The sequence below is a fragment of the Nannospalax galili genome, unplaced genomic scaffold (assembly GCF_000622305.1).
Source record: "Nannospalax galili isolate Female #2095 unplaced genomic scaffold, S.galili_v1.0 scaffold1736, whole genome shotgun sequence".
In the NCBI taxonomy this organism is placed as follows: domain Eukaryota; kingdom Metazoa; phylum Chordata; class Mammalia; order Rodentia; family Spalacidae; genus Nannospalax; species Nannospalax galili.
In genome coordinates this window covers 596,007-609,590 of record NW_008338645.1, presented here as the reverse complement: position 1 = coordinate 609,590, position 13,584 = coordinate 596,007, and the positions used below count along the sequence as shown (strand labels likewise).

The window sequence follows — 13,584 nt, the reverse complement described above, 5'->3', positions numbered from 1 at the left end:
TTTGTATTTTTGAGACTGGGTCTCCATGTAGCCCCAGCTGACCTGGAACTCACTATGTAGACCAGGCTGGCCTTGAACTCACAGAGATCTGCTTGCCTCTGCCTCCCAAGTGCAGGGACTAAAGGCCTGCGCCACTATGCTCAACTCTGAAAGAATTTCATATTCTGTTTCCTCCCTCAGGGCCCACCTGGACCGCCAGGGATCAGAGGTCCTGCAGGTCATCCGGGCCTTCCGGTGAGTGCTCCTAGCTTGGTGATTGTCCCCTGACCTTGAACCCCATCTCAGCCTATTTTCTTTGCTCACAACCTTGATCTACATCCATCTTAAATCACCTAATTAAGCAAATGCTGGCTTAGTCCTAACCTCTATCCCAAACAGGACTCCCTCCTCCAATGCTGGCCCCAAATAGGAACTTTGATTTGAAATTGAAATCCAACACTATCTTAGTAATTTTCCTACTGTTATCACAAAATCCCTGAGCCTGGATGATTTATAAAGAAGAAAGGCTTGGGTGGCTCATGGTTCTGGAGGCTGAGAAGTCCCTAATTGTAGTGCCAGGATCTGGCCAGGATCTTCATGTTTCATCACAGCATGGTGGACAAGGCAGGCATGCTAACTTAGGTCACTCTTCTCCTTATAAAGCCACTAATACACCATGGGGCCCCACCCTCATGACTGCATTTGATTCTAACCACTTCACAAAACCCCCAACTCCAAATATCCTTAATAAATGAAGTTGTCAGGAAGCGGGAGCTGGGGCTCAGTTGGTAGAGTCTTGCCTAGCATTCATGAGGCCCTGAGTTCCATCCACAGTACCACATAAATGGAGTGCAGTGGTGCACACCTGTCATCCTAGCACTTGGGGGCTGGAGGCAGGAGGATCAGGAGTTTGAGGTCATACTGGACTGTGTAGTGAGTTTGAGGCCAGCCTGGGCTACATGAGATCCTATCTCAAAAACAAACTGCAAGAAAATTCAGAGATTAAGGTTCTAACACATGAACTTTTGAGGGTCCCCAACTATCTGGTCATAATTTCCAAGTATCCCTAAAATCCATCTGAACCCTCCATACGTGCTGCTCATGACCTTGTCCTGAATCCCAAACCTGACTCAGCCTCTGTCATTATCTTAAAACTCCTGCCTGGGCTGGAGACCTGGCTCAGCAGTTAAAAGAGCACTTACTGCTCTTATAGAAGACCCAGGTTCAATTCCCAGCATCCACATGGTGGCTAACAAATGTTCATAACTGCAGTTTCAGGGAATCAAAAGCCCTCTTCTGACTTCTGTGGGCATTGCACAATGTGGGTGCACTTACATACACATAAAATAAAAATAATGCATTATAAAAACAAATACAAAAGAAAAGAAAAAAATGATACATTTAAAAAAAAAACAACTTCTGGGGCTGGAGAGATGGCTCAGCGGCTAAGAACACTTGAGTGTTCTTGCGGAAGACCCAGGTTCAAATCCCAGCACCCACGTGGCAGCTAACAACTGTCTGTAACTCCAGTTCCAGGGGATCCGACAGCATCTTCTGTCCTCCGAAGGCATTGCACGACATGGGTGCACTTACCTACATGCAGGCAATACACGCATACACATAAAATAAAAATAATAAATAAAATATTTTAAAAATTTAAAAATAAAAACAATTTTTGCCTTGGGGCTGGAGAGCTGGCTCAGCAGTTAACAGCACTGGCTGCTCTTGCAGAGGACCTGGGTTTCCTGGCTTCCTAGCACCTACATGGTGCTAACAACCATCTGTAGCTCTAGTTCCAGGAGTACAACACTTGTCTTCTGGCCTCACATGGTGCACTTATATACCTGGAGATAAAATAACCATTCACGACCTGGGCATGGTGGTGCATGCCTTTAATCCCAGCCCTTGGGAGGCAGAGGCAGGCAAATCTCTGTGAGTTTGAGGCCAGCCTGATCTACGTAGGCAGGACAGTAAATTCCAGGCCAGCAGGGCTACATAGTGAGACTCTGTTTCAAAATAAAATAAAACCCCCAAATCTTCTACTTTATACTTCATTCTTGAACTCAGGCCCTCTGCCTAACACAACTGCAATCTCAAGCCTAACCTACTCCAAACTTAATCCCATCCTTTAGCCTCAATCCTAACCTTTGGGCTGGATCTCAACTGTGCCCACCCCATATCTTCCTCGCAGGGTGCTGATGGGGCTCAGGGTCGTAGGGGACCTCCCGGCCTCTTTGGACAGAAAGGAGATGATGGAGTCAGAGGCTTTGTGGGTGTGATTGGCCCCCCAGGCCTACAGGTGAGTGTGAGGGTTTGGGGGTGTGCTGCACTAAATTTCCCTTCTCCCTCCCGCACACACCCTCTGAGGACTCTAGTGTCTCCCCGTCCTGATGCAGATTGGCAAAACCGACATGACACATTCTATTTGGGTTTTGCATAGTTTATGACATCTGGGAGGGGGTGACTTACAACGGCATGAAACACCGCCGTTATCGTGTCTCACCCCCGGTCTCTCCCAGCTTTTTGTGCACTCTGCTAGCCCCCTCGCCCACTCACCTGTTCACAGATCCATTCCCTGTGTTCAATATGGCCATGGCTCCACCCCTTTTCCCAGTGTGCTTGGCGTGGGTCTCTACACCTGCCCCCCCCATCAGTTCTAGCCTTTCTGAGGAACTTCGGGTTACAGGGGTGTCACCTCTAGATCCCCACCCAACACGCCCCCCACGTGGCCCAATCTTTGTGTGTGTGTGTTGCTATCACAAAATCCCTGAGCCTTATTTATAAAGAAGATTTGAGAGTGTGTATGGGTGCATGTGGAGGCCAGAGGTTGACATGTCTTCCTCTATCTCTCTCCACTTTATTTTTATTTATTTACTTGTTTTTATTTTACCCACCCTATTTTTTTACATTTATTTATGCGTGTGTGTGTGTGTGTGTGTGTGTGTGTGTGTGTGTGTGCCCAATTCATGGAGGTCAGAGGACAGCTAGTAGGAATCAGTTCTCTTTTTCTATCATTGGGTCTCAGGGATTGAACTCAGGACATCAGGATTAATGGAAAGTGCCTTTACCCACTGAGCCATCTCACCAACCCTCTCCACCTTATTTTTTTATTTTTGAAACAAGGTCTCCCTATAGCCCCAGTTGGCCTGGAATTTCATATGTAAACAAGGCTGGCCTCTATTTCACAGAGATCTACTTCATGAGTGCTGGAATTAAAGGTGTCTGCCACCAAGCCTGCTGTACCCCAATCTTACCTCTTTGTTTCACAGGGGTTGCCTGGCCCTCCTGGAGAGAAAGGCGAGGTTGGAGATGTAGGATCTATGGTATGGACCCCCCAGGAGAGGTGGGGGATAGAAGGAAGTGGGTCCATCCACGTGCTCACAGAGTACACCATCATCTTAAGGGTCACACACCCCATAAGGGTTATCTGTTGATACTTCGAGCTTTCTGACTGAGTCATGGGTGTCACTGGAGACTGTCTGGTTCTCCCACAGGGTCCACATGGAGCGCCAGGTCCTCGGGGTCCCCCTGGGCCCAGTGGATCAGAGGTGAGGATTCTGGGGTGGGCAGGATGTGTCCAAGATGCTGCTGGGCTTGTGTGGACTCACACCCACCCTTTCTGTCTCTCCAGGGCTCCCCAGGGTTGCCTGGGGGTGTAGGTCAGCTGGGTGCTGTGGGAGAAAAGGTGAGAGGGGGACTCAGGGCTGCCCAGGGTGGAAGCAAGTCCTGTCTCTAATGGCTGTGGCTGTTGTGGGACCCCCCCCTCCCTGTCAGCGGGAGACCTCTTCCTCTTTGCCTCCTGCAGGGAGAGCCAGGGGATGCAGGAGATGCAGGACCCCCAGGGATTCCTGGCACCCCAGTGAGTCTTTTTAAGATTATTTTTATTTTATGTGTATGAGTGTTTTGTCTGCATGTATGTAAGTGTACCACATGCATGCAATGCCTGTGGAGGTCAGAAAAGGGCATTGGATCCCCTGGAACTGGAGTTATGGATGGCTGTTAGCCTAGCCACAATATGGGTGCTGGGGACTAAACCCAGGTGCCCTGCAAGAGCAGCCGCTGCTCACTGAGCCAGCACTCCAGTCCCTACTAATCCTTTTAAAAAAATTATTGCTATTGTGTGTCTGATGAGTATGCATGTGTGTGGAAGTCAGAGGATGACTTGCAGGAGTTGGTTCTCTTCTTCAATTCTGTGGGTCCCAGGGATGGAACTCAGGTTTCTCAGGCTTTGGGAAAGCACCTTTACCAGGGCTGTGCTAATCTTTGATTTCCTAAGGAGACCATGCCACTCTGACCTTTGACTTCTGACCTCTGTCTGCAAAGGGGCCCAAAGGAGAAGTTGGTGAAAAGGGAGACTCAGGCCCTTCTGGGGCTGCTGGACCTCCAGGCAAGAAGGGACCCCCTGGAGAGGACGGATCCAAGGGGAATATGGTGAGTCCTGAGAGATGCAGGGCAAAGACTGGGGCCCCTGGTTATATTCAAGCCTGAGCTCTAACTTAGAGACAGGAGTCTCTTTATTTTTTGTTTCGTTCTTACTATTTTATTTTGGTTTTGAGACAGGGTCTCCCTATAGTCCCAGCTGACCTGGAACTTGCTGTGTAGACCAGGCTGGCTTCCATCTCACAGAGATCTGCCTGACTCTGCCTACTGAGTGTTGGGATTAAAGGCGTGTACCACATACCTGACTTCTTTGTATTTTCTGAGTCACCCAGAAAATGGCTGAATGAATAAATCAATGAATGAATTAATTAAACACAAATACAATTGTGGGGTTGGGGAGATGTCTCAGTTGGTAAAGTTCTTGCCTTGCAAGCAGAAGACCTGAGTTCAATCCCCAGAACCCAGCTAAAAACCTCAGGCATGGTGGCACAAGCTTGTCACCCCAATACTGGGGAGATGTAGACAGGAGGAGCCCTGGGGCCCACTGGTCGGGCAGCCTAGACTATTGGGTGAGTTCCAGGCCAGGGAGAGACCCAGTCTCAAAAATATAAAAAGTCGACAGAACCTGGGAATGACACCTGAGGCTGTCCTCTAGCTTACACCACACACACACACACACACACACACACACACACACACACACGACATACAAAGACAGACACACATACACAATGATTACCTAATATTGTATGTAGCAGAAATTAATTTGCATTGAATTGTTCTAAGTATTTAATCATTCTAAGTATTGGACAGGCCCACATAGGGCCTAACGCTCAGAGTTGTGTGTGTGTGTGTGTGTGTGTGTGTGTGTGTGTGTGTACAGGTTTATGCACATGTAGAAACCAGAAGTCAACTGTCAGGTATGTGTGAGCGTTTTGCCTGCATATACATAAGTGCACCACATGTGTGCAGTGCCCACAGAGGCCTGAAGAGGACATTAGATCCCCTGAACTGGAGTTATGGACAGTTGTTAGCTACCATGTGGGTGCTGAGAACCGAACCCAGGTCCTCTGCAAGAGTAGCCAGTTCTCTTAACCACCGAGCCAACTCTCCAGCCCCAGATTCTGTTTTGCTCCCTGAGGTGTCCCCAGCAACCTGACTAGGGACACTGTCTGCTGAAGTAACGACTCATTCTAAGATATGTCTGGCAACTTTTGTATTCTAGGGTCCCACAGGGCTCCCTGGAGATCTAGGACCCCCTGGAGACCCTGGAGTTCCGGTGGGTATGACCTCTCCTTCCACCCCAGCATGTTGCTCAGCTGTATCCTCATGTCTCCTGAGCTCCCCTCCCAACTGCCTGTCTCCATCCCTACCTCCAAATCTCATCTACCCCATGACCCTCCCAACTGTCTCCCCTTCCCAGGGTATAGATGGTGCCATAGGGGAGAAGGGAGATGCTGGTGATGTTGGAGGACTGGTGAGTTGGGAGGAAGGGAGTGTGGTACTCAGGGAGGCGGGGTGGGGCTGGTGATGGGGGATTTGGGGTTCAGAGAGGTGTACGAGTAGGGTACCCAGAGTTTTGCAAGGGTTCCTGCAGTGTCTCTAGGCCTCCATGCATGTGAATAGCTGGAGGGGGAGGTGGGGTCTAGAGTGATATCTGGGGAGAGGGGGGCTGTCTTCAGCTGTAAGTTTATGCTGGGGCTGTGCTTAACTAAACAGGGACCACCTGGAGCTTCGGGGGAACCTGGTACCCGAGGGCTCCCTGGCAAGAGGGTGAGTAATTAACTCCCAAAGAGTCTACTCCATTCTATGGCCCCTCTCTCCACACAGCCCCCCAGTCTTTAAAAAATATGTATTACATTTATTTGTTTTGTATGTGTGTAAATATTTAGATGTTTGTATGTGTGTGCTGTGTGCATGTACCATAGCACATGTGGAGGTCAGAGGACAACTTGCAGGAGTTGGTTCTCTCCTTCCACAGTGTGGGCCCCCAGGGATCGAACTCAGGTCATCAGCCTTGGCTGCAACCTTCTTTGCCTGCTGATCCATCTAGCTGGACCCCACACCTCACTCTGCAGACAGATCTTCACATTCTTTCTCTCCTCAGGGTCCCCCCGGTCGCATGGGTCCAGAGGGCAGAGAGGGAGAGAAAGGGGCCAAGGTGAGCATCACCCCCTGGGGACAGGTCCCTGTGCCACATGGCTACCCCCCACCAGTGGCTGGACCAGATGAAGGACCATGCTGTCCCCTCTCTGAGATTCCAGCCAGAGGTCAGGCCCCATTGATGGCCTTCTCCAACCCTGTCTATTTCAGGGAGACACAGGTCCTGATGGACCCCCAGGCAGGACAGGTCCCATTGGAGCTCGAGGGCCCCCTGGGCGCGTCGGGCCTGATGGTCTTCCAGGGATTCCCGGCCCTGTGGTGAGTGGGGTGGAAGATGGGGAGGGGATCCTGCCTTGGAACCTCATCATGGTCAGTGGGAACATCCATACTGGGTGCTGGTGGGGAACAAACACCCCTGTTATGTGTCCTCTTTAGGGTGAACCAGGCCCCCTGGGACCCTCTGGGCTTATGGGCCCTCCAGGCCCCCTGGTAAGAGAATTTTCTAACCCTGTGGTCCACGCTAGCATGGGGGCCACCGGGCAGGCACTGGCACGGATCACACAAGTTGGCCCCTCACTGCCATCTACCTGTCCTAAATCCTATTGGGACCCTCATATTCATGATCTACACCTACCCCCCACACTGACCCCCCACACTGACCCCCACACTGACCCTCACACTGACGGTCTACACCGCTCCCCAGTGGCCTTCATCTTCATGGTCTATGTAGACCCTCAAAACCAGCCCACGCTAACCCTGACCCAATCCTGACTTCTATCCTGACCCCATCTTGATGGTCTACCCTGACCTACATATTTTTTAAATTTTTAAAAATTATTTTTAAGCTGGGTGAGGTGGTATACGACTTTAATCCCAGAACTTGGGAGGCAGAGGCAGGAGGATCTCTGTGAGTTCAAGGCCAGCCTGATCTACATAGTGAGTTCCAGGACAGCTGGGGCTACAGGGAGACCCTGTCTCAAAAAGACCAAAAAAAATTATTTTTATATTATGTGTACTGCCTGCATGTGAGTGCACCTGTGTCATGAAATGTCCACAGAGGTCAGAGAGGGCATCGGATTCCCTGGAACTGGAGTTATGGGTGGCTGTTTGCCACCATGTGGGTGCTGGGAATCGAACCTGGGTCCTCTGCAAGAACAGCCAGTGCTCTTAATCACTGAGCCATCTCTCCAGCCCCCCTGACCTTCATCTTGATAGTCTACCCTGACCATCTTGTCTGGTCATTGATCCACTGCCCCATGCCCCTGGTCTTGGTCTTTAGCATTTGAAACCCAGGTGATTCCCCAGTAGCCCTTCCCATCATGCAGTTGGCCCCTGAGCTTTCAGAGGATCACATGCTGACCTTGGTTTTCTCCCAGGGGCCATCTGGCCTCCCAGGGCTGAAGGGTGACGCTGGACTCAAGGGGGAGAAGGTAAGCCTGCCTCGCTCTGTTGTTCCCTACGTCTCCCACCCCTTTCTCCCCTGCCTTGGCCAGAGGCTGGGAGAGTGTGGTATCTTCTGTTCCCCCAAACTCATCCCCCTGAGACTCCAAGAGAAAAATCTCCCAGTGTCTCCCCCCCTCCACATTGTCCCCCTCACATGCCTTTGTCCTCCAGGGCCACATCGGGCTGATAGGTCTTATCGGTCCTCCTGGGGAGGCCGGGGAGAAAGGTGATCGGGGGCTGCCAGGTGTGCAGGGCCCTCCAGGCCCCCAGGGAGACCCTGTGAGTGTTTGTCCTGTGCCCATGGGGAGAAAAATGTTCAAGGGGGGCTGGTTTGGATGGGAGCAGTTTGGGAAACCTAGGTCTGGGATGAGGAAGACTGAGGAGATGGGAGGACTGTAACTGGAGACCAGTGGTTGGGAGGTGATGGGGGAGGCTAGGGGGTCTCTATGTGAGTTAAGAGCTTGTGTACGTCCTGGGCTGTTTTTTGAAGGGTGGAGGGATATCTAGATGGTGTCTGGGCAACAGGGCTGACCCTGATGGCCATTTTCCAGGGTCTCCGTGGTCCCACTGGCTCTTTAGGTCACCCTGGACCCCCAGGTGCAGCTGTAAGTTTGGGGACATTTGTGGGATGGGGGTCACCATGGCCAGTTGGGCCAGGACCCCAGCATCACCTATCTCTGCCCACAGGGCCCTCTGGGACAGAAAGGCTCTAAGGGGTCCCCGGTGAGTAGCAATGCCCCCCTGGACTTCCATGTCCAGCTCCCCACCTGCCCCCTCCCCTCCCCCTCCCAGCCTCCACCTGCCCTCCCTCGTTCCCTCCCTCCCCCATTCCCTCCCTCCCTCCCTCCCTCCCTCCCTTCCTGTCATGGAACCTGCTGTTCCATTCCATCAAATCTAAGATGGCACCCATTGGTGAGAGGCATTTTTATAAACTGCTGTGAAAGACAACAAGTTAGCCAAGCAAATTGCAGCTTGCCAGAGATGCTAAGGAATTGATTTCTTAGATGTGGGAACACTGGAAGGAGACTCACAACTTAGGCTTAGTGCTCAACACAGACAGCCTTTCCCTGGGCCCTATGCATGTGCATGCACGTTGTATATATGGGCACGTGCTGGGAAAACATGCACATGTATGCATGTGTGTATGTGTAAATGTGTGTGCACGTACATATGTATGAATGTGTGGACTGTGTGTGCATGTGTACATATGTATGTCTGTGCATGCATGTGCATATGTACTGTGTGATCATGTGTGTGTGTGCATGTACGTGTGGGTGCATGTGTCTGTGCATGCACATGCTTGTGTTGGTAGGACCAGGTGCCCACAGACAGTTCAAACAAAGTAACTTCTCCTCACAGGGCTCTTTAGGTCCTCGTGGAGATACTGGACCAGCAGGCCCTCCTGGACCCCCAGTGAGTTCCCAGAATCTGGGGGAGGGCAGGGACTGGGTTTGGGGTGCTCCCATTGAGTTCCCCAGAACTCAGCCAAGTGTTCCAGTCTCTGACTGAGGAGGACAGTTCCTTGAATGTCCAAGGAGAAGGGGCTGGGGCTGGGGCTGGATCTGAGTTGGCAGGACACACACCCAGCATGTGAAAAACCCTGGCGTCCATCCCCAGCACTGCATAGACCAGGGGTGAGGTGGAGGCAGAAGGATCAGGAATTCAAGGTTATCCTGGGCTACATAGTGAGTTCGAGGACAGCCTGGACTAGGTTAGACACTGACTTAAAAACAAAAAAACGAACAACAATAAACTTTGGGGGTGGGTGGGGAGGCTGGAGAGCTAGCTCAGCAGTTAAAAGCACTAGCTGCTTTTGCAGAGGACCTAAGTTTGGTTTCCAGCACCCACATGGCAGCTAACAACCATCTGCAACTCCAGTTCCAGAGAATGGGATGCTCTCTTCTGGCTTCCTAGGCATTGCATGACATAGGTGTACTTATATACATGCAGGCAAAACAGTCATACACATAAAATAAAAGTCAAAGAAACTTGCAAGAGTGGCTGGGCTCAGGGGAGGTGACAGAGGGGGTACCTTGGAGGTGCTGGATGGCTCTTACCTCACTGGGTATGTCTACCCCATCCTGTCACTCCCTCCCTGCCTGTCCATCACTTTTCACCCAACTCTGTCTCAACACATATGCCACTGTTTCTCTCCTCTCCCTCTTCCTCCCTCCTTCTGTATCCCTCTGCCTCCCATGTCTGTCTGTCGTGTCTCTCTGCCTCTTTTTCTCTCTTCCATTCCCACCCCCACACGGGCCCAGGGTCCCCCTGCGGAGCTGCATGGCCTGCGCAGGCGCCGCTCAGTGCTAGACGCCCTGGAGGGTGGCCTGGAGGAGGTGGTGGCCTCGCTCAACTCCCTGAGCCTGGAGCTGGAGCAGTTGCAGAAACCCCTAGGCACGGCCGAGCACCCCGGCCTCGTGTGCCGGGAGCTGCATCTCAACCACCCACACCTGCAGGATGGTGAGGCCAGGGTCCTCCCGGGAAGGGCAAAAGGACCCCAGGGACTCATCCTCTGACTCGTGGGGCCTGGCTCTGCGGCAGGGGAATACTGGATTGACCCCAATCAGGGCTGTGCGCTGGATGCCTTCAAGGTTTTCTGCAACTTCACCGCGGGAGGAGAGACTTGTCTCTACCCGGATAAGAAGTTTGAAACCGTGAGTGAAGGAGCTGGTCCTGCCCCCTCCCGGGCCCCTCATCTCCCGCCACCTGTGGGACCTTGTCCTGCCTTCAGTAACACACATACAGCGCCCTATGCCAAGCGCTGCTGTGCAGTACAGGACCCAAAAACCAAGCCTGGAGCTGCACGTGCAGCTCAGCCATAGAGCGCAAGTAGAGCACGCGTGAGGCACTGGAGTCCAGTTCAGCAATGAGCATGCCTGGGTTCCTAGGTTCCATTCAACAGCCCTTGCTGAGTATGCACGGATTCCTAAGGCTGTCCCCGTGTCTCCCCCGCGCCCCAGAGCATTTTCTGAGCATGCGTGGTCCCCTGGGTTCCATTCCCTAGCCTTCTGCCGGGAGCCCCTGAGCATGTTCAAGGCCCTAGGTTCTGTCCCAGTCACCCTGAGGTGGGATTGTGGGGAGAAATGGTAGAATTGAAGGACAAGAGCTCAGTTACCCTGGGAATCTCCGGATGTCACTGTGGTGCAGGTCCCTGGGAGTTGTGTCACGTGGAGGCAAAGGAACTAGGGTGATTATCTACCAGCCTCTCATGGTACCCCTCCGAGGGCACGACCTACCGCATCCGTGGTCAATAGCATCCAGTAAAAAGAGGAAGATGATGGGGCTGGAGCGATGGCTCAGGAGTCAGAGCACTGGCTGTTCTTGTAGAAGACCTGGGTTCAATTTCTCAGCACCCACATGTCAGCTAACAACAGTTGGAAACTCTAGTTCCAGGGAAGCCAATGTCCTCTTCTGACCTCTGTGGGCATTGCACAACACAGGTGCACTTAAACACATGCAAGCAATACACTCATACACATAAATAAAATAATAAATATTTTTAGAAAAAGAAAGAGGGAGATGCTGACATGGGTGGGTGCCCAGAGCACACCTCAGTGACCTCCATCCTCCCTCAGGTGAAATTGGCCTCCTGGTCCAAAGAAAAGCCTGGAGACTGGTATAGTACCTTTCGGAGAGGGAAGAAGGTGGGTGCAAGAGACTGACCTGGAGAGTGGCATTAAAATTGGTGGGAATCCATGTGGGAATTTAGAGGGGAGGGGCAAGGTAAAGAGGACAGGCAGATAGGATACCCACTTATCCACCAGGCCCTGGGCTCTATCCTTAGCACCAAATAAACTAGGTATAGTGATACACACCTGTCATTCCAACACTTGGGAGGTAGATGCAGGAGGATCAGGAGTTCAGGGTCATCCTTGGCTACATAGTGAGTTCCAGGCCAGCCTGGGCTACCTGAGATGTGTAGCGGTGTCAGGTGTGACAGGAGGACAGGGATCTGGGAGGTATCTTCCTCAGCACCAGCAGACAAGGCTGATAGAGGCCCCTCCTGTGCCTTGTCCTACCACAGTTCTCCTATGTGGACGCTGATGGCTCCCCAGTGAACATTGTCCAGCTCAACTTCCTGAAATTGCTGAGTGCCACAGCTCACCAAAGGTTCATATACACCTGCCAGAACTCTGTGGCCTGGCTGGACGAAGCTGTGGGTGATCATGGGCGCTCCATCCGCTTCCTGGGGACCAATAGGGAGGCATTGTCTTTCAACCATACAACACCAGCCACCATCAAGGTTTCCCACGATGGCTGCCGGGTAAAGAATGGGGCCTGGCTAGGGTGGGGAGGTGAAGCATGTGCTTACCCTCTTTATAACGCCCCCCCATACCTTCCCATGACCAGCTCCGGAAGGGACAGGCGAAGACCATCTTTGAACTCAGCTCTTCTCATGCAGGCTTCCTGCCTTTGTGGGATGTAGCCCCCATTGACTTCGGCCAGACGAACCAGAAGTTTGGCTTTGAACTTGGCCCTGTCTGCTTTAGTAGCTGAGAGTTTTGGAAGCGGGAAGGACATTGAGGGGAGCCCCAATTAGGGGTGCTTTTGGTGCTGAGGTTTTGAGACTGTTCTATTTATCAGGAGCCAGGGGTATGCAGGGGGGGGGTGGGAATGGGGAGTTCAGCTCCCCTCTCCAGGTGAGCTCCTTCCCAAATCCCTCCATCCACCCATCCACTGCCTCCTTCCCCACATCCCTCCATCCAGCTATCCACTGCCTCCTCCAGAAACCTATGCAGTGAGCTTCTAACTCAGAGCTGATGAAAGCCTCCCAACTTGTCATTTCCCATCACACTCTTAGGTGCTAACCTTTCCCCATAGTTAAGCACTGGACACCTCCTCACCCTCACCCCTGGCCGGGACCGCTTTCACCCATTCCTAGTCCCACTTGGCGAAGTGGGGTGGGAGTGAGACTCCCTCCCCTGAGCTGTGCCTATCTTCTGCCTCCCCCTTGCTCTGCACTCCCATTATGTCTCCCCACCCCCAGGTCCTCAGGCTCACCTGCCACACCAGATGGTTGCGGGAACCAAGACGGTCGGTATGAATCAGGGTCCTTAGAGGTGCTGCCCTATTTATCAGTGGAGTCTGTATGAACAGGGGAATGGGCCCCCTCTGTGGTCTGTTTAACCTGCTTCCTCTGAAGGAAGACTGGGATATGAGAGATTCCAGAAAGATCTCAGCTCTCCCCCATCCACCAGCCCCCACCCCCAACAACAACCGAAGGCCATAGGGCAAAATTGGCAACTTAAGTCTGAGAATAAACTAAGGAACTGTGCTCCTGTCTGTTTTTCTCCTGGTGGCACATGCCTTTGCTTCCAGCACTCAGGAGGCAGAGGCCGGTGTATCGCTGTGAGACGAGGCCAGCATAATGAGACTTTGTCTCAAAGCAAAAAAACATGGTCTGTGGAGCTGGCTCAGTGGGTAAGAATGCGGCTGCTCTTGAAGAGGACCCTGGTTCAGTTCTCAGCACCCACATGGCAGCTAACAACCATCTGCAATGCCAGTTCCAGGGGATCTGATGCCATTTTCTGGACTCTGGGCATTGCACACACATGGTATACTAACATGCAGGCAAAACAGTCATAAAATAAAATACACAAAATAAATTTAAAATAAATAAAATAAATTCTCAAAATTAAAAAGGAGTGAACTTCAGACCAAGCACACGCCTGTGATCCC

At 52.0% G+C, this 13,584-nt stretch overlaps 1 protein-coding gene across 2 annotated transcripts in view; it reads left to right on the top strand.

Annotated features, from left to right (window-relative positions):
• Positions 1-13,180, top strand: part of Col5a3 (collagen type V alpha 3 chain) — a 53,365-nt gene extending 40,185 nt beyond the window's left edge. For both annotated transcript variants that reach the window (XM_029563563.1, XM_008833203.2), the window contains exons 45-67: positions 181-234; positions 2,171-2,278; positions 3,249-3,302; positions 3,474-3,527; positions 3,611-3,664; positions 3,785-3,838; positions 4,303-4,410; positions 5,585-5,638; positions 5,783-5,836; positions 6,079-6,132; positions 6,467-6,520; positions 6,673-6,780; positions 6,898-6,951; positions 7,839-7,892; positions 8,077-8,184; positions 8,457-8,510; positions 8,593-8,628; positions 9,265-9,318; positions 10,167-10,365; positions 10,447-10,559; positions 11,481-11,549; positions 11,930-12,169; positions 12,256-13,180. In XM_029563563.1, coding sequence (XP_029419423.1) covers positions 181-234; positions 2,171-2,278; positions 3,249-3,302; positions 3,474-3,527; positions 3,611-3,664; positions 3,785-3,838; positions 4,303-4,410; positions 5,585-5,638; positions 5,783-5,836; positions 6,079-6,132; positions 6,467-6,520; positions 6,673-6,780; positions 6,898-6,951; positions 7,839-7,892; positions 8,077-8,184; positions 8,457-8,510; positions 8,593-8,628; positions 9,265-9,318; positions 10,167-10,365; positions 10,447-10,559; positions 11,481-11,549; positions 11,930-12,169; positions 12,256-12,402 — 1,938 coding nt within the window. In that variant the 3' untranslated portion in view covers positions 12,403-13,180. The remainder of the gene's footprint in view (positions 1-180; positions 235-2,170; positions 2,279-3,248; positions 3,303-3,473; positions 3,528-3,610; positions 3,665-3,784; positions 3,839-4,302; positions 4,411-5,584; positions 5,639-5,782; positions 5,837-6,078; positions 6,133-6,466; positions 6,521-6,672; positions 6,781-6,897; positions 6,952-7,838; positions 7,893-8,076; positions 8,185-8,456; positions 8,511-8,592; positions 8,629-9,264; positions 9,319-10,166; positions 10,366-10,446; positions 10,560-11,480; positions 11,550-11,929; positions 12,170-12,255) is intronic.
• Positions 13,181-13,584: the final 404 nt, after the last annotated feature.